This window comes from Dendrobates tinctorius, unplaced genomic scaffold, assembly GCF_039654945.1.
Source record: "Dendrobates tinctorius isolate UK_male_01 unplaced genomic scaffold, ASM3965494v1 ptg000226l, whole genome shotgun sequence".
Classification (NCBI taxonomy): domain Eukaryota; kingdom Metazoa; phylum Chordata; class Amphibia; order Anura; family Dendrobatidae; genus Dendrobates; species Dendrobates tinctorius.
In genome coordinates this window covers 7,184,564-7,209,904 of record NW_027361893.1, presented here as the reverse complement: position 1 = coordinate 7,209,904, position 25,341 = coordinate 7,184,564, and the positions used below count along the sequence as shown (strand labels likewise).

The 25,341-nt window shown below is 47.8% G+C and overlaps 1 protein-coding gene across 1 annotated transcript in view; it reads left to right on the top strand.

The window, feature by feature from the left end:
* The window catches only part of LOC141059316 (oocyte zinc finger protein XlCOF8.4-like), a 34,902-nt gene extending 13,818 nt beyond the window's left edge, over positions 1 to 21,084 (top strand). Inside the window, exon 7 of the mRNA XM_073555642.1 lies at positions 19,767 to 21,084. Coding sequence (XP_073411743.1) covers positions 19,767 to 20,698 — 932 coding nt within the window. The 3' untranslated portion in view covers positions 20,699 to 21,084. The remainder of the gene's footprint in view (positions 1 to 19,766) is intronic.
* The last annotated feature ends 4,257 nt before the right edge of the window (positions 21,085 to 25,341 follow it).

The window sequence follows — 25,341 nt, the reverse complement described above, 5'->3', positions numbered from 1 at the left end:
TGGGACCAATGTGCAGATAATCCACCGTCAGGAGCTCAAAGGGTTCTGAAGTCACAATCGTCTGTGTTGCGGCCCTCTGAACAGGCGGTTTGGCCAATTCACATAAGCGGCAGGTACGGCAAACTTCGTCCACAACAGCCGACAAGCGTGGGTGATAAACTTTCTGTTGTAACCATTGCAAAGTCTTTTTGACTCCAAAGTGGGCCCCTTTTTCGTGAGCCTCTCGAGCCAGTTCCTGTAGTTGTGCTCCAGGCGTAACCACCTGCCAAACAGTCGTTGAGGTTGTTTGCGAAGTGATTTTACGGTACAGTAGTCCCTTTCGGATAATCAGTCTCTCCCATTGTCGCAGCATCAGCGACAGGTCTTGGGTCAAAGCTTGTCGTTGAGTATCAGTGGGTAATTGACCAGCAGCGACCCATGTCCGGAGAAGTCCAACTTCTTCATCTTCTTGTTGCTGTTGTATCCACTTATCACGAGATTGTTCCAGGATGCCCCTGTGGGCCTCTGGGGAAGATACTTTTGCATCAGCATTGGTGAGCACGGCAGCGGTAAGAGCGAACGGTATTTCCTCTCCTTCTAATTCTTCGTCTCGATTCTGTCCGGGAGTTGTATGTCGAATCCTAGAGAGAGCATCTGCATGAACATTCTCGGCCCCTCTTTTGTAAATAATCTTGTAATTGTACGTCGCCATTCTGGCCACCCATCGCTGCTCCAAAGCCCCCAACTTGGCGTTTTCCAAATGAGCCAGTGGGTTGTTGTCAGTTCGCACTACCACCTCGGAGCCCGCTAGGTACTCTGCGAATCTCTCCATCATAGCCCACACCACTGCGAGGAGCTCGAGCTTAAAAGAGCTGTAATTGTCAGGGTTACGCTCGGAGTCATGGAGTGAACGGCTTCCATATGCGATCACCCTCTCCCGGCCATCCTGAACCTGTGACAACACAGCCCCTAGCCCGTGAAGACTCCCGTCAGTGTGCAGGATGAACGGCTGAGAGAAATCCGCATAAGCCAACACTGGGGCATCCGAGAGTGCAGCCTTGAGATCTCGGAAGGCCTCTTCCTGAGGGTGTTGCCACTGGATTTTTCGGCCATTGGCCCCAGCGGGAGCCCCCTTCAGCAGGTCATGCAGGGCTCGAGCTCGACATGCAAAATTCTTTACGAAACGACGGTAATATCCAGCTAACCCTAGAAAAGCCCGCACGTCTTTCACCGTCTCGGGGGTAGGCCATTCCTGGATAGCAGCAATCTTCTCCCGGGATGGCCTCACACCCTCTGCCGAAACGACATGACCCAGATACTCAATCTGAGAGCGAAATAGGTGGCATTTCTGAGGCTTCACCTTCAACCCGTACTTTTGCAGTCGGCTGAGTACCTGTCCCAACCGCTTCAGGTGGTCCTCAAAGGAGGCGGCATAGACAATGATGTCGTCCAGGTAGATCAATGTGGCCTCAAAATTGAGATCCCCTAGACATCGCTCCATCAATCGCTGAAATGTCCCAGGGGCGTTCGCCAGCCCGATTGGCATTCGATTAAACTCAAACAGTCCCATGGGCATTATGAACGCCGTCTTAGCTCTGTCCTCTTCTGACATGGGCACCTGCCAGTACCCACTGGCCAAGTCCAGGGTCGAAAAATATGTTGCTTTGCCCAATGCAGACAGAGATTCTTCTATGCGGGGCAGTGGGTATGAGTCTTTAATAGTGCAAGCATTCAATTTACGATAATCCACACAGAATCGTAGTGTACCATCTTTCTTCCGGACCAACACGATGGGGGCCGCCCAAGGGCTTTGACTTTCCCGTATCACCCCTTTTTGTAGCATCTGAGCCAGCAAAGTTTTCACCTCTTGATAGAGTTGTGGCGGAATCTGTCGATATCGTTCTCGGATAGGGGCCGCTCCTGCTGCGGGGATCTCATGAGTGATGGCGGTGGTACACCCAAAGTCGTCCTCATGACTAGCAAATACTTCATGGTACTGTCCCAGCAATGCTTTTACTTGTGAAAGTTGGGCCGCAGTTAGTCCAGAAAGCTCGGCCCACATCTGCTCCAAAATATTTCGGCACCTTCTCTTGTGTCGAGACTTCGTGGGCCTGTAAGGTTCGTATTGTTACCTCCCAAGGATCCTCGGGGTGTACTTGTAATTGAACCGCAGGAGCGGGCAGCACTTCTAAAGGCTTTACTAGTTTGGCCAGTACAGTCCGTGCTTTCAGAATGGTATCTCGGTCTTCAAGGTTAACGCAGAGGACCAGGACGGTTCCTTTTCGCACCGTAGCGAGGGAACGGGCCACCAGTATGCCGGGAGGTAAGTGCTCTGAGGGACACGGCTCCACCTGCACCTCTACGCCTTCCAAAGGTATCGAGGCCCAAATTGGCAGGGCCACCACTGTCTGTCCAGGAGGCAGCACAAGCAGGGGTACCGCTGACGCGATGACCTTGCCCAGAGCCTCACCCCCTGGCAGTCCCGATGCACCCGCGCACCTCGCACCAGCTGCTGGAATACCTGTCCCTGAGCTGTGCGAGAACCCCACTGCTTCAGTGTCCTTTGTGCGGGATCATTAAGCAACAAGTTACCAAACTCTTTTAAAATATTCATGCCTAGGGTGACGGGGTGTCGTTGATCAGCTTCTCCTTGAGTCAGCACCACCCCTCTGCGGCTGAGGGGTTTACCGCACAACGTCACCTGCACCCACACTACCCCGGCAACCGGGACCGGCAGTTGGTTGGCGGCTACTAGTCTAATCATGGGCCCCCACTGAGGCCTTGCTGCCTCCGGAAAGTTTCGTTGAAAGTACGCTGCGGGCATAGTGGTTACTTGTGACCCCGTGTCCACCAGACACCGGACGGCCCGGCCCTCTACTTCTGCCCCAACTACCGGACACTTTGCTATCAAATCTTCGGGACTTCCACCACCCCTAGTTGTGGTTTTCGGCTCCGAACGGCGTCCCCCCAGCCCGGAGCCCTTTAGTTTAATGGCCGCCGGGGTGGGTATCTCCCACGCCGCGGACACTCTCGGGCGAAGTGGCCTGGTTCTCCACACTCATAACACCGGGCCGGTAGAGATTGACCACCCCGCAGAGAGCGTGACCCCCAGGGACCAGGATTAACACTGGGTCGCCCAGTCTCTGGTTCGGTTCTTCTCTTTACTTCAGCCAACTCGCTCTTAATATTTTTCAATTCTCGCTTCATCTCCTCCACCCACTGAGGTTCCTCAACTGTGTTCGAGGAGGCCTCCACACCTCGGACCTTCCCCACGGGGACCGCCATCCCCTGCTCTTGCTCCCGAACCCGTGCCTGACTTCCCACTTCTGAAAAGTCTATTTGGGGATTCATTCTGATCTGTTCCCGTAATGCCTGCTTTATCAGTGGATCTCGCAGTCCAGTCACCAGTAGGTCACGTAGGGTAATGTCAACAGGTCCTACCCCTACCCCGTCTTTTCTTTCAATAGCCGTATGCAACTCTTGGAGTACATTCATATACTGAGTAATCGTCTCCCCCTCTGCCTGCATCCGGCTAAACAGACGGGTCCTTAACTCTCCCACATTAGTGGGATCCCCGTGGGTCTGTTCCACTATCTGCAACACCTTTTCAAAAGTGTTGCGGTGCCCCGGAGGTTTCAACATCACTGACCTCCGCACCTCCCCGTCTAGGGCCATGAGTGCCACTTCAGCTTCCAGGTCAGGGGTCATTGGGTGCATCCGAAAGAGCCCCCGCATTCGCTCTGTCCAGCTCCATAGCATAGTATTGGAGCCGGAGAATCTAGGGAGGTTGTTCAGCATGGCCCCCAATGAAATGCTAGTACGGGGGCCCTCATTATTTACAGAGTCTACAGCTTCCCCCTGACCTGTGCCACCACCGTCTACGCTCGGAGACTGCATCCTGCCGACTACGCCAAGTGTAGGGTTCGCAGGATGCAGTGACGAGACACTAGACGGATGGTGGTTGGTGAAATAACTTTTTATCAAACTAGCCGCTGGGGCTTAACTGAACAGACAAGATATACAGGGACAAACAGTCCACGCAGGGACTCAACAATCTTAACAACACTATTGCGGTACCTAGCCTTCCAGGGGCTGACAGGTTCGTGAACGTGGCCGTGTAGAGGTCGCTGAGGCGCCTGTCCTGACGCCTCGTTACTCCTGGGAGGGATGGGGCTCAACAGGCCCTGAAGAAAATGATGATGGTGAGGCGCAACAGGCCCTGAAGAAAGCAATACCATTGGGGCGCAACAGGCCCTGAAGAAACAATACCGTTGGGGCGCAACAGGCCCTGAAGAAAACGAGGCCGTTGGGGCGCAACAGGCCCTGAAGAAAGCGCTGCCGCTGGGGCGCAACAGGCCCTGAAGGAAACGCCGCTGGGGTGCAACAGGCCCTGAAGAAAGCGCTGCCCCTGGGGCGCAACAGGCCCTGAAGAAAACACTGCCGCTGGGGCGCAACAGGCCCTGAAGAAAGCGCTGCCGCTGGGGCGCAACAGGCCCTGAAGGAAGCGATGCCGTTGGGGCGTAACAGGCCCTGAAGAAAATGATGGAGGTGGCGCGCGGTGATGACGCAGTTCCCCAGAGGACCAGTAGCCGTCCTTTATCAAGGAGTCTCTCCCTAAGCTAGGGTAGCGAGCCTTTTATCTCGCCTGTGACGAGTTGGCGTACCTTCAGGCCGGTGACGGACGGGTCGGCGTGATAGGGGAAGGCTGGGGGGAAGTGCCCAGGCTTCTGGCCTGGTTACGGGTACTCACGGCCACAACCTGAGGTAAAGTTCCCCTCTCGCCAAGACTGGGGACAGCGGGGACGATTCTCTGAGAACGGGGGTGGGTAGCAGTCTCCGGTAACAGTCCCTCTCGTCGATAACTGCGCAGCTTTTTCCTCACAAGCTCCTTTCGGTGCCCCTGCAAGTCACTCTCCTCCCTGCCTTCACTCTGGCTCCTCTCCAACTGCCACTTCAGCGCGTCCCCTGCTCCTTTTACCCTAGCCCCGCCCCCTGTTGCCCTGACAACCCCAGTCGCATGTCTCCCTTTGCAATCCCCCTGATGTGATTCCCCCAACAACTCCGATGGCGGTCCCCTTGGTTCCGGCCCAATCACTACACGGGGGTCCTCCTCCCCACACCCGTGAGATGACCACTCATTGGTGGTCGGAGGTCACATGCTCAGGTCCTCAAGCAGCTCGGACTGGGCCATCAGCTAAGTCCTGAAAGGCTGCAGTTATAAAAGGATCGCATGGCCGGGCAGCCGGGCGCTAGTATAGACCTTGTGGAGTGAGTGTTGTATGCACATATGAATGTCTCGGGTGAATGACTCATTATGAAACCCCTACCCTTAGTACGCATGTGTTGTTCAGCCTGACCAGTTAGTACTTAGGCTGATAGTGCAGGTAGGAGGCAGAGTCAGGGACTAGCTTCAGCGCCAAGTAGTCGCTTTGCCTGTATGCAACTGTGCACTTAGTCTGCACTCCACAGTAGCCAGCATCTATTGGTGGTGTTCGCAGGTGCGACGCCGGACGCTTAGTGGGTCTAGAGGGACTCTAACCCTGTGTCTTTGGAGCAGAGTTCTGTGACTGTGCACAGGCACTCACTTTGCCTGGCTCTGTGAGCTTTAACAGGCTATGGCATTTATATTACATGGTAGTGCGGTTCTGTGAAGCAACAGAGTCCGCCTCTGTACACACCGGGTGACGTTAACCCGCGTGTGTTCTTCTGTTATACCACCATGTAGCGTCCGCCATTACCGGGCAGCAGGTAACATCTCTGCACGGTGGACCCCGGTCTGTGAACGCACCTTATTACTACCTTATTATTTGGTGCTTTCTGCCAGCCCTAACATTATACTAGCGCCAGGGTCTGGCTAGTAATGGCGGACGAACAGCGATTGCAGCGGTACATCCAGCAGCTGGAGGGCAGGTTGGCGGCTCTTGAATGCACAACCTCAGCCATGGATGTTACCGCAGTAGCTGTTCAGGCTGCTAGCGTGGCTGCAGCTAATTTGTCCACTGCCACCCCTATCCCGCCTCCCACTGCAAGATAAGTTTTCTGGTGATAGCAAGTCTTATAGGGGATTTGTGAGCCAGTGTGCTATACACCTTGAGCTCCTGGCTGCAAGTTTCCCCTCAGAGCAGGCCAAGGTGGGATTCATAATATCCCTACTGTCGGACAGGGCGTTGGAGTGGGACACACCGCTGTGGGAGCGCGACGATCATGTGCAGAGTGCTCGGCGGTTCCTGAGCACTCTGAAACAGGTTTTTTGGCACCTCGAGTGACCCATGATACAGCGCTCCAACTTCTGGCACTGACACAGGGCTCGTCCATGGTCAGCCATTTTGCCGTACACTTCCGGACTTTAGCATCTGAGCTGGAGTGGCCGGACAAAGTACTTATCCCTGTATTTTGGAGGGGACTGGCTGACCATGTGAATCATGCTTTGGCCACTAGGGAGATTCCCGCCACACTGGAGGAGCTAATAGCAGTTTTAATGAGCGAAGGTTAAAGCAAGCCCAGTGTAGGCAGAGGTTTTGGCTGGCTCCCACCTTCACTAAACCTCTTGAATCTCCAGTCCAGGCGTCCGAGCCACATGAGGCCAGGGAGGTGTCACAAGCGGGATCTAAGTTCCTGATTTCCTCAGCGGTCGGGAGAATGTCCCCATTTAGTGACCGTAGGAGGTGGTTCACTAGACACTGCGGCGTTTTCCTCCAAACTGTCCTTCAAGGGGACAATTATCATTGGCCCATTCACTCATACGGTAGAGCTTTGCATGGATTCCGGGGCGGGGCGGAGGGCAACTTTACGTCTTCTGCCTTCGCCCAACAGCACGCAATTCTTCTGGTGGTGATCGCCAAACCAGTGACCGTACGAGTGATAAATGGGTTGACATTGCCCTCACAGATAACTCATCAGACCATCCCATTTACTCTATCCATGTCTCCATCCCATCAGGAGATCATCTCCCTGCTAGTCTTTCCCGAGAGAATTGATGAGGTCCTCTTAGAGATACCGTGGCTACGCTACCACTCCCCTCATATAGAGTGGTCCTCAAAGAGAAATCTGGGATGGAGTAAATCCTTTGATGGTAGATGTCAGAGGGAGTGCATTCAGGTTGCTACTGCAGAGGTACCCGCAGATTTTTCCTCTCTCCCCAAACACTATTGGCCCTATGCGGACGTGTTCTCCAAGAAGGCTGCGGAGACCCTTCCGCCTCACTGCCCCTATGACTCCCCTATTGACCTCTTGCCTTGTGCTGAACCTCCCTGGGGTTGAGTCTATCCACTATCTCTCCCAGAGACAAAGGCAATGACTCAGTACATCCAGGAGAATCTGGCAAGAAGATTCATTAGGAAGTCAGTGTCACCTGCAGGGGCGGGGTTCTTCTTCGTGCAGAAGAAGAACGGAGAACTACGTAAATGCATAGATTACAGGGGTCTTAACCCCATCACCATTAAGAACAAGTACCCTCTGCCCCGATATCTGAGCTATTTGATAGGTTGCGGGGGGTGATGGTTTTTACTAAACTTGATCTGCGGGGTGCTTACAACCTGATTTGCATCCGTGAGGGGGATGAATGGAAGATGGCAATTAATACCAGGGATGGTCACTATGAGTATCTGGAGATGCCCTTTGGGCTCTGTAATGCTCCTGCCGTTTTCCAGAGACGACCACTCATTGGTGGTCGGAGGTCACATGCTCAGGTCCTCAAGCAGCTCGAACTAGGCCATCAGCAAGGTCCTGGAATGCTGCAGTTATAAAAGGATCACATGACTGCACGGCCATGCGCTCTTATAAACCATGTGGAGTGAGTTTTGTATGCACGTATGAATGTCTCAAGTTGTATGCATGCATGAATCTCTGCACGGTGGACCCTGGGCTCTGAATGCACCTTATTACTACCTTCTTATTATTTGGTGCATTCAGCCAGCCCTAACATTTTCTGTACGAAAAAGCGGAGGGTAATGATGCTGTTGGCCTCCTAGAATCCTGATTCCTTAGTGGATGAATCTACCTTCTCTCCCTTCTGTGCTGCTCAATGTGCTCATATGGTTCCTACAAGACCAGGTCCAGTCTTTCTGGCCAAACTTTGCTTTTATGATCAACTACATTAAATGTGCAGTGAGGGCCAAGTGTGAATTTCTGTGCAATAGCAACAGATTTTCCTTTTACCCTGACATTTCAATTTCTTTTAAAACTGAGGACAGGATTGTGATAAAATATGTAAAAACATTACACATGTGCCATGATATACAGGTGCTTCTTACAAAATTAGAATATCATCAAAAAGTTAATTTATTTCAGTTCTTCAAAACAAAAAGTGAAACTCATATATTATATAGTCATTACAAACAAATTGATCTATTTCAAGTATTTATCTATTAATGTTGATGATTATGGCTTACAGCAAATGAAAACACAAAAGCCATTATCTCAGTAAATTAGAATAATTAACAAAAAACACCTGCAAAGGCTTCCTAAGCAAAGGTCCCTTAGGCTGTTTCAGTAGGCTCCACAATCATGGGGAAGACTACTGACTTGAAAGATGTCCAGAAGGCAGTCACTGACACGCTCCACAAGGAGGGGAGGCCACAAAAGGTCATTGCTAAAGAATCTGGCTGCTCACAGAGTGCTGTATCCAACCATATTAATAGAAAGTTGAGTAGAAGGAAAAAGTGTGGTAGAAAAAGGTGCACAAGCAACTGGGATAATCGCAGCCGTGAAAGGATTGTTAAGAAATGATCATACAAAAAATTGGAGGAGATTCACAGTGAGTGGACTGCTGCTGGAGTCATTGCTTCAAGAGCCACCACACACAGACGTATCCAGGACATGGGCTAGGAGTGTAGCATTACTTGTTTGAAGCCACTCATGACCAATAGAAAACGCCAGAAGCGTCTTACCTGGGCCAAGGAGAAAACGAACTGGACTTTTGCTTAGTGGTCCAAGGTGTTGTTTTCAGATGAAAGTAAATTTTGCATTTCATTTGGAAATCAAGGTCCCAGAGTCTGGAGGAAGAGTGGAGAGGCCACAATCCAAGCTGCTGGGGGTCCAGTGTGAAGTTTCCACAATCAGTAATGGTTTGGGGAGTCATGTCATCTGCTGGTGTAGTCAGCACAGCCATCTACCAGGAAATTTTAGAGCACTTCATGCTTCCCTCTGCTGACAAGCTTTTTGGAGATGGCAATTTCATTCTCCAGCAGGACTTGGCACCTGTCCACACTGCCAAAAGTACCAATACTTGGTTTACAAACAACAGTATTCACTGTGCTCGATTGGCCAGCAAACCCACCTGACCTTATCCTCATATGGGGCATTGTCAAGAGGAAGATGAGAGACACCAAACCCAACAATGCAGACAAGCTGAAGGCTGCTATCAAAGCAACCTGGGCTTCCATAACACCTCAGCAGTGCCACAGACTGATCGCCTCCATCCCACGCCGCATTGATGCAGTAATTGATGTAAAAGGAGCCCCAACAAAATATTGAGTGCATTTACTGAACATACATTTCAGTAGGCCAACATGTCGGATTTTAAAATAATTTTTCAAGCTGGTGTTAAAAAGTATTCTAATTTACTGAGATAATGACTTTTGGGTTTTCATTGGCTGTAAGCCATAATCATCAACATTAACAGAAATGAACACTTGAAATAGATCACTCTGTTTGTAATGACTCTATATAATTTATGAGTTTCACTTTTTGTATTAAAGAACTGAAATAAATTAAATTTTTGATGCCATTCTAATTTTGTGAGAAGCACCTGTATCTCTAAGCTGTGCGTGGCTGATGGCTGTAATATACATTTTTTCCCTTCACCCATGACAGCACCACATGAGAGAGGGATCCGCCCCGCCAGGACAGGAACCTACTGAAACATGAGGGGCAGCACCTCTCCCCCGCTTCAGTTGGGTTCCTGTCCTGGAACGGGATCCCAGTCTGAGCGGTGGTGCCTGTCATGGATGAAGATGGACCCAGGGTCGGCGCGGGAAGAGCAGGGTCAGCTTACCTGCAGCGCCGGCTGTCGGTGTCCTGGAAGCGCAGTCCCCGGGGTTCCTCCTGCAGGCCCCGGGTTCGTGCGGGTGCGGTATGGCGACCTCAGTGCGGGGCTCTCCTCCGTGCCTCCCTCCCCCTGCGCACGCCCGATCCTTCTCCCTGGGCGTCAGGGGAAACCGGAGGCGGTTTCCGGCATCTGACGTCAGCGGCACGGTGCACCTTGGGAATGCGCCCGCTGACGTCACAGATGTGACGAACATGGCGCCTGGTGCGGCGCCGGCCACAGAAGATGGAGAACGGCCGGCGGTCGCAGGGGGGAGGGGTACCGCTCACCGGATCACTCACCGGAGGCATCTACAAAAGAGGGAGCAGGACGGCCAGGGGTGACAATGGGGTCTCAGGAAGAGCGTTCACCGTCTCCATTGTCTCTGCCTCCATCGCAGACCTCTGCACGCAAACATGGGAGCCGTTCAAGCGGCAAGAGCAGCAGCCTCCCGAGCCATAGATCGAGGGATTCCACGAGGTCGAGAGAGCTCAGGCCGCATGCTCCAACACAGCCTCCGAGTCCGGTATCCAACTTTTGGGTGGTGAGTGATCTCCGTGAATGTTAGACCAATATTAATAGGGTCCCTCTTGTGCGTTATTTTTTCCTTAGGGAAAAGGCAAAAAAGCAGTGAGCAAAAGAAATAATAGAGAGTGTGCTATATGCCAGAGCCCCCTAGCAAAAGATTGGCAAAAGGACTTTTGCGCCAGCTGTATCCAGCAGACTATGGCGGAGGAGGTGCCGAGCCTGGCAACTAACCTCAGATCGGTCATAAGGTCCGAGGTAGAAGGCTCACTTAAAATATTATTAAAGAAAAAGAAAAAAAGTAGGAGAGTCTCCCCAAGTTCTCCATCAGGCTCTTCCTCGTCTGAATATCTGATTGAACACAGTTCTTCCTCCTCCTCGGATAGTGATACGGGGAGCAGGCCATGTTTCCCAGTAGAGGATACAGACGCTCTCCTTAAGGCCATTAGGACAACCATGGGCCTTCAGGAGGAGAAAGTAACTAAGTCCCTAGAAGACGTAATGTTTGGGGGATTGCAGGAAAGGAAAAAGCGCACCTTTCCAGTCAATGACAAAATCCAAGCACTCATTGAAAGAGAGTGGAGGAAGCCTGAAAGATCGGGTAGCCTTCCCTCCTCCTCAAAAAGGAGATATCCCTTTGAGCCTAAAGATACAGACATCTGGGACAAGGTCCCAAAAATTGATGCAGCAGTATCCAGATCATCAAAAAAATCGGCCGTGCCCCTGGAAGACTCAGGAGTGCTGAGAGGTCCGCTAGATAAGAAAGCAGACTCCTACCTAAGACATACATGGGAAGCAGCGGCAGGGGGCCTGAAACCGGCAATAGCCGGCACATGCACAGCCCGATCCTTAATGATCTGGTTACAGCAGCTGGAAGAAAAACTCGCATCCAAGGTGTCAAGGGAAAAATTTTTGGAAGAGATGTATCTGCTACACGGAGCAGCCGCCTTTTTGGCTGACACCTCTGCCGATTCCATGAGGTTGACAGCGAGGGCAGCGGGGTTATCAAACGCCGAAAGGCGGGCATTATGGCTTAAAGGCTGTCCAGGAGATATACAGTCAAAAGCTAAATTATGCTCTCTGCTGTGTGATGGACAATTTCTTTTCGGAAAAAATTTAGACGACATCCTCGAAAAAGCTGGGGATAGGAAGAAGGGCTTTCCCAGATTTATGGGAGATCAAAGAAGACCGCCCTTTCGGAGGGGAAAATTCAATAGAGGCCGTCCCCCCGGGGGATCGGAAAAGATGGGAGGACAAAAGAAAGAAAGAATCCGGATTCATGTTTGGAGGAGCCACTTCATCCGCAAAAAAGTCCCCTCAATGACGCCAATGTCCCTGTAGGGGGGAGACTGATGCTCTTTTATCAGGAATGGGAAAATATATCTTCCAACACTTGGATTTTAAACATCATCAAAAAAGGTCTAAAATTTCCTTTTTTTCAACGGCCGAGAGCATTGTTTGTGGTGACCCCCGTCAGGAAAGGGTTGGAAGAGCAGTCGGCCCTAGAAGCAGAGATCCTAGGTCTGCTGGACAAACATGTTCTGATCGAGGTTCCAAGCGAACAGGAAAGGAGAGGTTTCTACTCACCCCTCTTCCTAATAAAAAAACGGATCATTCATTCAAAACAATTATAAATCTCAGAGGCCTCAACCAATGGATAGAAAACCAGACTTTCAAAATGGAGCCAGTCGCTTCGGCCATAAAGCTGTTACACCACAATTGCTTTATAGCCGTAGTCGACTTAAAGGATGCCTATTACCACATCCCGATCCATCCAGAGTACCAGAAGTACTTAAGGGTAGCTCTCTACCTCCAGGGCAACCTCAGACATTTTCAGTTCAGAGCCCTTCCATTCGGCATATCCATAGCCCCGAGAGTGTTTACGAAGGTAGTAGCAGAGATGACAGCCTTCCTCCGAATCCACAACACAATTATAATACCCTACTTAGACGATTTTCTAATTGTGGGCAACTTGGAACGTCACTGCGTAGAACAAGTGGAAAGGGTAACAGAGACCCTGCAGAGACTGGGCTGGATGGTAAATATCAAAGTCAAGGCTACAACCCCTAAAAAGACAAACATTTTTGGGATTCATCTTAGACTCGGAACAGCAGATTTGTCTCTTACTAGAGGCAAAGGTGGAAAAGATGAGGAATATGACCTTGGCAGCAATAGACCAACCTCACGCGACCCTGAGAGGGGCAATGTCCTTACTAGGCACTCTGACAGCCTATATCCCAGCGGTCAGTTGGGCACAATTTCATACCCGTCAACTGCAAGCAGAGATCCTATCAGCACAGAAATTGCTAAGAGGGCATTTAGAAGGAAGGCTGGAACTTTCCAGGAAAGTCAGAAACTCTCTCAGATGGTGGCTGGACAGAACAAACCTAGCAGCAGGTACATTGTGGCACAGGCTAGTATCCGACGTGATTCTAACGGACACAAGCTCCTCGGGGTGGGGAGCATACCTGAGAGGACGGGCAGCCCAGGGGCCCTGGGGACGCCAAGAACAAAACGCATCCTCCAACCTAAGAGAATTAAGGGCAGTAAAGAAAGCCCTAAGGACATTCATCCCCAGTCTAGAAGGTCGCAATGTCCGGATCATGTCGGACAACAGAGTGACAGTGGCTTATATCAACCACCAGGGAGGGACAAGGTCACACTCCCTAATGAGCGAAACCAGCGAGATCTTTCACAGAGCAGAACGACACCGACACTCTCTAATGGCCTTACACATCAGAGGGGCAGAGAACATACAGGCCGATTTTCTAAGCCGCAACACGTTAAGACAGGGAGAATGGGCCCTAAATCACTTAGTGTTCCAAAAGATAGTACAACTCTGGGGAGAGCCAGTAATAGACCACTTTGCCAACAAAAGCAACAGGCAGGTAAAGAGATTCTGTTCATTGAACCCAAAAGAAGACTCATGGGCAGTAGACGCATTGCAAATTCCGTGGAACTTCAAACTGAGTTACGCCTTTCCCCCGGTAGCTCTAATCCCGGCGGCAGTGAAGAAAATAAGAGAGGATCAGGCCAGAGTGATCTTGATAGCCCCGTTCTGGCCAAAAAGGCCCTGGTTTTCGCTACTACAGATGATGTCCCTCTCAGACCCATGGGTGATGCCAGAGATTCCAGACCTGCTAGCTCAGGGTCCGGTATTCCACAAGCAAGTCAAGGGGTTCCATATGACGACGTGGAATTTGAGAGGTCACTTTTAAAAGATAGAGGGTTCTCTCCGGGGTTGGTGGCTACACTGATGAAAAGTAGAAAGCCAGTAACAACCAATATATACGGTAGGACATGGAATAAGTTTCTGCAGTTCCTAGGAAAACCGTTAGATCAAGAACCCCCGATCAAGGCTATCTTAGAGTTCCTGCAGGCATGACTACAACTAGGCCTAGCGGTAAATACTCTCAAAGTACAAGTTTCAGCACTAGGTGCTCTGTTTAACTGTAATATAGCAGCAAACAGATGGGTAGCTAGATTCATTAAATCCTGCCACAGGTCTAGACCAATCCCCTTGCCAAAAATAGCTCCCTGGGATCTAAACCTGGTGTTAGAAGCTCTCACGAAGGAGCCATTTGAACCTGTGCAACACATACCAGTGAAATACCTTATCCTAAAAACCATTATTTTAGTGGCCCTTACATCGGCACGTAGAGTGAGTGACTTGCAGGCCCTCTCAGTTAACCCACCTTATACCCAGGTGTACCAAGACAGGGTTGTCCTAAAAACATTCCCTGCTTACTTACCGAAAGTTGTATCAGATTTCCATCGTAGCCAGGAAATTGTCCTCCCCTCCTTCTGTGAGAATCCAAAAAACCCAGGAGAGGAGAAATTCCATAATCTAGACGTCAAAAGAGCCCTCTGAGTACATATCAGTGACTAGCCAGTGGAGGAGGTCCCAGTCCCTATTTGTAGCCTTCCAGGGTGCCAGGAAGGGTTACGGAGTATCAAAAGGGACTATTGCCAGATGGATTAGGGAGGCCATTAGTGTAGCCTACTCAGCTAGTGGCGTTCCGATTCCTGACGGCATCAAGGCTCATTCCACCAGAGCCGTGGCGACCTCCTGGGCTGAAAAAGCAGAGGTATCAATTGAGCAAATTTGTAAGGCCTCACCCTCAACCTTTTTTAAACACTATAGATTAAATCTATCCTCCTCTGCTGATTTAACCTTTGGTAGAAGGGTGCTGCAAGCGGTGGTCCCTCCCTAAGGTGTTTCGAAGTCTCCAAAAATCTGTCATGTGGTGCTGTCGTGGGTGAAGGGAAAACCACCATGGCTACTTACCTGTAGCCGGTTTTTCCGGAACCCATGAAAGCACCCGTATATTTCCCCCCCCTTTTTTCACCATATGGTTGTGCACAATAGTCGGGTGTATTTGTGTTATTTGGTGATGGATAAACATGTAACTAACCGGGAAGTCCAACTGAAGCAGGGGAGAGGTGCCACCCCTTATGTTTCAGTAGGTTCCTGTCCTGGCGGGGCGGATCCCTCTCTCATGTGGTGCTGTCATGGGTTCCGGAAAAACCGGCTACCGGTAAGTAACCATGGTGGTATTTGCGCCTGCAGGAAATGTGTTGGCATTTCATTGTTTTCGATCCTGAGGAATTCAGATTCCTGCACAATCTTTCCTGAAATGGGAGGCACTAATACTTTGTCTACTGTTCTTGTCAGGACTCATAGTAGCTCCAATGGTCCACCATAAATGAGTGCTACTCCGGTTTAGTGTTGTAGTTCTCCCCTCATACATGCATTGTTGTTGGGGATGTAACATAGAATAAAAAATGCCTTTTTTTTTACAGGTTCGTTCTGTATGATACTTTGATTCTGGGGGATCGGCCAGCCTCACTTATGTGAGTCTGTAACTCCCTGGTAGTCTTTAATAAAAGGTCGCATTTCATCTTCCAAATGTTCGAGGTCTCAGTTTAAGACACCTCAGCTCTGCAGTATTATAAAAAGTTCCCTTTAAATGTCTAATATTTGTTATAGAAACTCATCTGATAGAAAATATTGTGCCTTACGATAGTTTAGATTGCCAAGAGCCACCAAACCACATACTATAATTACCCCAGAGAGGTTTCACCATTAGCTACTCATTTTTTCTCTAAAAAGACTTGAGTTTGCTTATTTCAGTAGATGTTATTATCTATATTCCCATTTTTAGTACAGTAAATAGTCCCCAAAATACTCTGATTTAACCACATCCTGCAGTCAGTTTTGTGCTCCTAATCAAGGCCTATTTTTCAAATCTTACGTGTGTAAGTTTATGTGGTGATCTTTAGAATTTTTCACAAAGGATAATAGGAAATAAATAAACCTTAAAAAAAAACTCCAACTTCACATTAATCCGACATTACTCTATATACAATTGTACACCACTGTCTGTGCACATGGCAGGGCTAAGAAGGGAAGGAATGCCATTTAGATATGTCATGATCTGAGTTTGATCTGGCAGATTTAATGTATATAGTGAACTTTTTTCCTTTGGCTTGGTGCCACAGTGGGTTGATTGCCCCCGGTGGCCATAAGGGTCATTACATATGGTGTTGTTTGGTCTAAGTTACCCCGGTGGTGGTTAGTGGTATTACACTTTAGTTAGAGTGCACATTTTAAGTATTGAATGAACAAGGCAACTGTTAGGTGGATTCATAACTGGCTTAGTGATCGGACCCAAAGAGTGGTCGTAAATGGCTGCACATCCAGTTGGAAGAATGTCTCAAGTGGGGTACCACAGGGCTCTGTCCTGGGCCCTGTATTGTTCAACATCTTTATCAACGATTTAGATGAAGGAATTGAGGGTAAACTGATTACATTTGCTGATGACACAAAGCTAGGAGGGATAGCTAATACTAGAGAAGAGAGAGGATTCAAAAAGATATAAATAAACTGGAGAAGTGGGCAGCAACTAACAGAATGGTTTTTAACAGGGAGAAATGCAATGTACTACATCTGGGCAATAAAAATGAAAAAAAGCATATACAGAATGGGAGGAATAGGGCTAAGTGACAGCACATGTGAAAAAAACTTGGGTATACTAATAGATCACAGACTGAATATGAGTCAACAGTGTGATGCAGCAGCAAAAAAGGCAAATGCAATTCTAGGATGTATTAACAGAAGCATACAGTCTAGATCACGTGAAGTCATTATTTCCCTCTACTCCTCTTTGGTCAGACCTCATCTGGAATATTGTGTCCAGTTTTGGGCACCACATTTTAAAAAAGACATCAACAAACTGGAGCAAGTTCAAAAAAGAGCGACCAGAATGGTGACCGGTCTGCAAACCCTGTCTTATGAGGAAAGGTTGCAGGATTTGGAAATGTTTAGTTTGCAAAAGAGAAGACTGAGAGGAGACTTAATAGCTGTCTACAAATATCTAAAGGGCTGTCACATTGTAGAAGGATCAACTTTATTCTCATTGGCACAAGGAAAGACTAGAAGCAATGGGATGAAACTGAATGGGAGGAGACACAGATTAGATATTAGAAAAAACTTTTTGACAGTTAGAGTGATCAATGAGTGGAACAGGCTGCCATGAGAAGTGGTGAGTTCTCCTTCAATGGAAGTCTTCAAACAGAGGCTGGACAGACATCTGACTGGGATGATTTAGCAAATCCTGCTTTGAGCAGGGGGTTGGACCAGATGGCCCAGGAGGTCCCATCCAACTCTACGATTCTATGATTCTATGATTTATCATGCAGGTGTGATTGCTGGCTCTGCTATAAAAGAGTCACAGGTGTTGCAATCAGAGTTGGTGATAGTTGTTCATTTGCAACCAACCTTGGTGGAGGAAGGAGCTGGAGAGAGCTCCTTGCAGCACGGTCTGAGCCCTGTTGAGGAAGTATTTAGAGGGGATTTCCTTGCAGCTCTGACAGAGCTTGGTAGCAGCATTTCAGGAGGAGAGCTGCATTCTGGTGGTGGACTCTGTGCTGGAGCATTAGCACAGAGAGAGCTAAGTGTTTCTTTATCCCTGTTTGTGACTTTCCTTATGTGTGTTCTAGTACAGTGGTGGGATTAGTTTCCGCACCGACCAATTCCCTAGTGAGGGACTAGGTGCAGGGGGAGTCAGGGTTTCTAGGTTTCCAATCGGCGCCCAGTGCGGAACCGGCATATGGACTGTTGAGTGCAGGGTCACTGGCTCAGGGGAGTGCAGGAGGTCTCCACGTCCCCATTCCCTAGTGCAGGGCCCACCACTGTAATTGTTCCCTGTGTTTACCCTTATTATTTAAATTCACCAGCTGGAGGCGGGGTATCTAGTTTTACGTGTACTTCTTAAATTCGCCAGCTGGAGGCGCTGTATCCGGCTGCACGTTCCATTATTATTTAAATTCGCCTCGCTGGAGGCGGTGTATCCAGGGTCACGTGTGCCATAAATTCGCCCTGCTGGAGGCGCTGTGTCCAGTCACACGTTGATCGTTACAAGATATTTGAATTTAGACATTGGTGGAATAGTTTGCACACACAATTTATTTTGGGAATTGTTCATGGTCACCTGGCAGCTCAAAAGATGGCCACCATGATCAGGGATTGCACTATCGACTCCATTTTCCAGATCCCAGTGATTGTCTTAATCTCCATCCTTCAACCCCTCTACATGGATCTGAACTTACACAGAAACCCCTAGGCTTTGGCCACAGAGATACCTGTTGTTCTGTGGTGTGAGATTGCAAAAAGTATAGTCAGGTAGCCAGGTCAGAAACAGGAGGACGGATAATATACAAAATCACAAGAAACACGTAATCAGTAAATGTGCCAGGCTCACAACAGGAAAGAATACACAATCTCGGAGCTGACCACAGAGTACTGAACCAGATTTGAACAAGGCTGCATCTGGAAGCTTTTGGCCATATTCTTTGAGCTTTAGTAGAGTGTGGTGCTTTTCAGTTGGTGGATGCAGGGAGCAGATTACTCCAGCTGGACAACACACATCCATACTGCCAGGCTGGATGGTACTACTGATCCCAGGCACCCTAATGTTAGTGGTTGGACAGAGATTTTGATTCTGACTTCTCCATTACCAGCGCTGCCTGCAGAATGAACAAGGCGGCTCCTGGTGACAGAAATAGATGTTGCAGGAGCAGATCCCAAAATGGCAGAAAACCAGAGTAGTAGAAATCCCCAGATAGTGACTCCATTTTGGAAATAATAAGTCTCAGTAAATTAATCTCTAGGAGTAGTGACTATTTTGACTACACAGCCATTTTCTGGAAATTAGTATGCAACGGATGTTGGACAGTGAAAATTGCACATCTGCCATTTTTTTGGTCAACAATAGTGCCCAGATTGTGCATCAGGAGACACACCGTAAATTAAGTAGGTTCTCACTATAGTAATGCCAAATACATGGATGCTAAATGTGGTTTGGGCACACGGCAAGGCTTAGAAGTGAGGGGGGAAATTTCACTCTGAGAGGGATGTTAGATAGACCTGAGTGGAGACTTGTCTTTTGTGAGAGGAGTAGAAGATTTTATTGTTATTATTTATGCCTACTTAACATTTTTTGTTGGCACTGGCTTTTTAATCCATATTTAGGCCATGTGCACACGCTGCGGTTTTGCTGCGGTTTTGGCCCTGCAGAACTGCAGCAGTTCCGCAGACATGGTACTTCACCATGTTAGCCTATGTGTTTTCAAAACCGCAGTGCTCACGCTGCGGTTTTTTACCTGCGGAAAAGCTGCATTTTTTTTTCCACAGCATGTCAATTGTTTCTGCGGATTCTGCTGCGGTTTCACACCTTTAACATAGTAGAGGTGTGAAACCGAAGGGCAAAACCGCAGGCCAAACCGCAGCAAAACCGCAGGTCACTTTACCTGCGGTTTTACCTGCGTTTCCGCGGGAAAAAACCCGCAGGTGAATCCTCAGCGTGTGCACATACCCTTAGGAGGCAGAATGAACAAACAGTTGAACACCATGCACTACTGGTTCAACTGTGGAGCTTATTGTTTGCCACATGGGTTTTTTTTTTGCCTTCCTCTGGATCAACATGTTAGGGCATGTTAGGTTAGGATATGGGTTGAACTAGATGGATTTAAAGTCTCCCTTCAACCTTAAATACTGTGTTACTATGTTAAGAGGTTTTCTATCAGACTGTAAACTGTCATTGTCTTGGTGAATAAATCAATATTTTTACATACTGTAACTTGCCAATTTTACAGACAGTTTAACTAGAAATGTTAAAAAAATATAAAATTCAAGGATATTTTATTCAATAATAATAATTGGTTTTATTCTTGGCAGATGACTGTACCAGGAGATCAGAGGGACAGCTGACATCTTCAATTTTTAAACCTGGTGATCTTGAGATCCCACATGATACAATTGAACTAAATGCCATTATTGCAGATATACCATCAACCCTTTACATCAAAGATCTGTCATCGGATCCTTTGAAACAATTGCGATCTTCTGATTCATTACCAACTACTAAGGAAAATCACAGTCACAAAAGAGGCATTAAAAAACAAACTGATCCTAAAGCAAAGAAGCCATTTTCTCATAAATATGGAAATAATTTTCCCCTCGAAAAATCTCTTAAATATCAAAAAGTTCACACAGCAGAGAATAGATTTTCTTGTTCCAAGTGTGGGAAATGTTTTAACCAGAAATCAGATCTTGTTAATCACCAGATCCATCACACAGGGGAGAAGCCTTTTTCATGTTCTGAATGTGGGAAATGTTTTTACTATAAATCACATTTTGTTAACCACCAGAGAACTCACACAGGGGAGAAGCCTTTTTCATGTTCAGAATGTGGGAAATGTTTTAATTGGAAATCAGATATGGTTAAGCACCAGAGAATTCACACAGGGGAGAAGCCTTTTTCATGCTCAGAATGTGGGAAATGTTTTAATTGGAAATCAGATTTGGATAAACACCAGAGATCCCACACAGGGGAGAAGCCTTTTTCATGTTCAGAATGTGAGAAATGTTTTAAACAGAAAGCTCATCTTGATAACCACCAGAGAACCCACACAGGGAAGAAGCCATTTTCATGTTCAGAATGTGAGAAATGTTTTAAACAGAAAGCTCATCTTGATAACCACCAGAGAACCCACACTGGGAAGAAGCCTTTTTCTTGTTCAGAATGTCCAAAATGTTTTACAGATAAATCAAATCTTATCAAACATCAGAAAACTCACACAAGGGAGAAGTGTTTTTCTTGGTCATAGAATCATAGAATGGAAGAGTTGGAAAGGACCTACTGGGTCATGTGGTACAACCCCCCTGCTCAAAACAGGATTCACTAACTCATCTCAATAGAATCATAGAAATGTGGAAAATGTTTTGTGTAGAAATCACCTCTTCAGAGTCACCAAAGAAGTCATACAGGCGAGAAGCCTTTTTCTGGTTCTTATTGTGGTAAATGTTTTACACGGAAATCAACTCTTAATAGACATCAGAGAAGACACACAGTAGAGATGCCATTTTTCATGTTCAGAATGTTACAAATTATTGAACTGAAAATTGTATCTTGTTAAATGGGTTTTCCACTTCTAGGACAACGCCTTTTCATTCCTCATGTTTGGCATTGTTAAAATAAAAATACTCGTATGCACCTCCTCTTCTGGTGTCATTCCATTGGTGCTGCAACCTGCATTTCCGGTGTTCACATAGGATTATTACATCACACAATCTCTGCGCCCAATCAATGCTGGCTTCACTGTCCCCGTCTTCAGACATTTTGAACATCAATAGGAGGGACATGACCTGGACTTATCACCAAGAGAACGCACACACTGGGAGCACTCTCCGCAGAGAATTATAAGCAATTTACACCCTCCAACGTGATGTCCGATATAGGGAACAAAGACAAGTGATCAGAGGTTAATCTGAGGTCCTCCACCTCCATGAACACATCTGTTATACAGTGTTTCTTATCGAAGGCCTCATCTTTCCGCTCTGGCGGCATTACTGCCTCACCTCAGCTTGGAAAAAGAAGCAGTCTTAACCCTCATGATAGACTACCATGCCATCATACATGCAATGAAAAGCAAAGGAGTGTATATTTAAACATTCAATTTTTATTAATCACAAATTTACATAAAAAGAAGATGCCTCAGGTAGATGTATAATGCAATGATGGCTGATGGAGCATGCAAAAGCTTTTCTAATGGAGGACCTGATGGACTGGTCAGTTGGTCACCGGCTCCTCCATCAGCAGTCATTTTATATCTAAAAAGAGAGGGGACTATGTAATAAAAGAGGGTGCTGTGAATAACAAAATTTACAAGAATACACTCTGTAAGAGACAGCACTGTACACAACAGCAGAGGAAACATATAATAAGGGACGCTGTTGTGAGTTCATTTTCCCCTTCACCGTCGATGTCTGATGAACTCCCTCTTCTGGTGAAGGAAGGTAGTGAGGCTGATTACCAAGCACCTGATCAGGTAGATGATGACTGGGTAACAGGAACTTCTGACTGGATATAAGGCAGCCAACGCCCTTCTGAGTCGCTGGTGATTTCTCTGCTGGATTCTTGGAGACCAGTCTGATTCCTGATTCCCAAAGATAAGTTTTTGCTCTGCTATTGAACTTATTAGTTTTGTTTTGTTTTCCTTGTTTTTTGAGTTCTGCCATCCCCGGTCGGGGGTGTGCTGAGTTCCATTTTTGTCTCTGATCAGTTTGTCTCTTTGCTCTGTCTTCAGAATATACCTGAGTGCTGATATAGTCTTTTTGAAGTCCTAGCGACTTCAGGGCCTGTTTTTCCTATCAGACGGTTGGGACATTTTTTGGTAGGGTTTTTTACGGATTGCAGACAGCAGCTTTTCTATCCTGTCCTTTTTAGTTAGCTTGGGCCCCATCGTTTGCTCAACCTATCTTTCTATCTGTGTTAGTGTTTTCATCTTGCTTCACCGTCATTATATGTTGGGGGCTGCCTATTGCTTTGGGGTCTGCTCTGGGGCAGTTTAGATTTCCCCTTTCTTTAGGCCTATTTAGTTCTCCGGCTGTGATCGAGGGGTCTAGGGCACCGTAGGAACCCCCCACGGCTACTGTTAGTTGTGGATAGGATCAGGGGTCTGCAATCCGATAGCTACCAACCTTTCCGGTTTTCTGGACTTAGCTTGTATTTTTGTTTTTTCCTCCTTCGGTGACTCATTCATAACAGGATGCATCATGTATAACTAGAGAGAATGGTATGTAATAAGGGATGGTGTTATACATAATAAAATAGGAAACTATGTAACTAAGGATGGTGTTATACAGAATTAGTGAGTCCACTATATACTAAGGGACTATGTTATACATAATAAATACGTATACTATATACTAACGGACTGTGTTAGACATAAGTACATACACTATATACTAAGGGACTGTGTTATATATAAGTGAGTACACTATTTACTAAGGGACTGTGTTAGACAAAATAAGCAATAATAATGTCTTCCTCCACATCCCCCTGTTCCTAAGTCCATTATAGGTCCCCCTTCCTCCCATCCCAATCCCCCACACCCCTCATTGTCCTCCTCCCCACCACCCCCATTATTGCCCTTTCCACCACTCCATCATTGACCTTTCCACCACCTCCATCATTGCTTTTTCCCCTACCACCCCATCACTGCCCTCTCCATCACTACCATCATTGTCCTTTCCACCACCTCCATCTTTGCCTTCTTTCCCACCACTCCCATCATTTTCTTTTCCACTACCAACATCATTGCCTTTTTCCCCACCTCCATCATTTCCTCCTCCCCCACCATCCCCATCATTGACCTTTCCACCACCATCCTTGCCCATTCCACCACCTCCATCATTTCCTCCTCCCTCCACCCCCATTATTGCCCATTCCACAAGTCCATCATTTCCTCCTCCCCAACCATCCCCAGCCTTGCCCTCTCCATCACCCCATCATTGCCCTCTCCTCCACCTACACAACACACAACACCATTCACCTCTCTGCACATTCCCCCCACATCGCTATGCTTGCACGCACACACACCACCACTTATTTCTACACACAACACATACATACAACAAAACACACACACAGCACCTCTCACCTCTCCGCACGCTCTCCTGCAGCTGAAACATCACTGTCACGGCAGCTTCCTCTCTCTGGCATAGCCACACTGAATGATGATGTCATCCAGTCGTGCTGTGTCATAGATAGGAAGCGCGGGCTGGAAGCAGGACGGATCCCTGCAGCTCCGCTCCGCTGCTATTTTCTCTTGTAGGCAGCGGAGCTGCAGGGATCACTCACCTGCCTGTCACACATGAGGACAATCTGACAAGGGGCCACTGGAGCCTCAGGGCCAGATAAACAGGCCAGACTGCCCTCATTATTAGCCACCCTGCAGGGGCCCCCCTCCACCTCTGGGCCCCGATGCAGCCACATAGGCTGCAAATGCGGTATGTCTGCCCATGCCACAGTGCTTACATCACAGTGATATTTGATCCCCTCCTGCCACAAAGGATTCTGATATGGGGAAAGCCATAATTGATTTCTATATCATATAGCATCTATCCCTGCTAAACAAGACATAGAGCAATAAATACAAAGGCTGTAGGCCACATACAGAACTCAGACATTTAAGTGTATTGAGGGGATTGGCTTCAGAATCTATCAATGTCCAGGAGTCCTTAAATGACAAATTTCAAACTCACAATCCCTTCTATCCGATCCAGCCTCGACCCCCCAAGTACTGGACTCACTTCAAGAATTGATAGAAAAAGATTTGATTAATTTAGATAAGAATAATATGTTTATGCAAGGTAATCAATCTGTTGTGGAAAAGATGGCACTGAAACAACTCGATGATAATGCTGATCTCCTAATTTGGCCAGCTGACAAGGGAGGGGAGTATTGGTATTTTAAATCCTGGTTTATATTATCATGTCTAGGTCAGTAGGAGAGGCTGCACTGGGTGAGAGTACTTCCTCTTCATTAAAGCCAATGACTGTTTCTCTGCCATCTGGGAGCTTTGGTGTGTTTGAGCCACAAGCCATACGGAAACGGTGTGTGGTCTCTGTTTTGCAACTCCAGAAACCGGTGTGGGCGTTGTCTAGAGATGACTGAGCCCTATTAAAGAACAGTCTAGTCCTGCAAGGACAGCTGCAGCTCCAAGTCGGAGCATTGTACACAAAGAAGTTTATCTTCCATTTGCTGTTTGGTATGCCCATGGGTCATTCTGAGATTCTTGGACCCATTCAGGTCTGAAGACCCAGCAAGGTGCTTCGATTTGAAACAACCAAGTGACAAAAGGTGTCTGGTTCCCTTGCGTCAGAGTCAGTCAGCAATGTCGTCTTCATCATCTGGTCTGCTAGTCGTCGAGTCAAGTTGTGATATTGTCTCCGAAGAGAGGGAAGCGGTGGCATTCTCTTCACGTCTACAGCGACTATACCAGTGATCTGCTCCCAGGAGCATCCCTGACTCTTGATTGTCTTCCCCTGGATAAAGGGATGATGATGGATCCTGAGTGTATGCCTTCAGCTCCCCTGTAGCCAGTGGGTGAAGATTCCAAGACAGAGCTTTACTCATTCTCTAACCTGGAAGAGGTGGTCCAGTTTTTTAAGGGTACCAGGCTGATGATGCTTCCTGAATGTATGCCTCCAGCTTCCATGTGGCCTATTGGCGAAGATCCCAAGACAGAAATTTGCTCATCTCTGCTTTCCACCAGTCTAGAGGAGGAGGCCCAGGTCATTGTGGAAGTTGACTCCATCGGGCACCAAGAGACTTGGCACTCTGTGATTCCTGATGGCACGCCTACTTCACCTTATATGAAGGGTGTCCTGTTGGCCTAGACTGTGTGTGGTCCCATACTCCTTCTGCAGGTCATCCTGACAGGCTTCAAGTAGAGGGGCCTTAAGG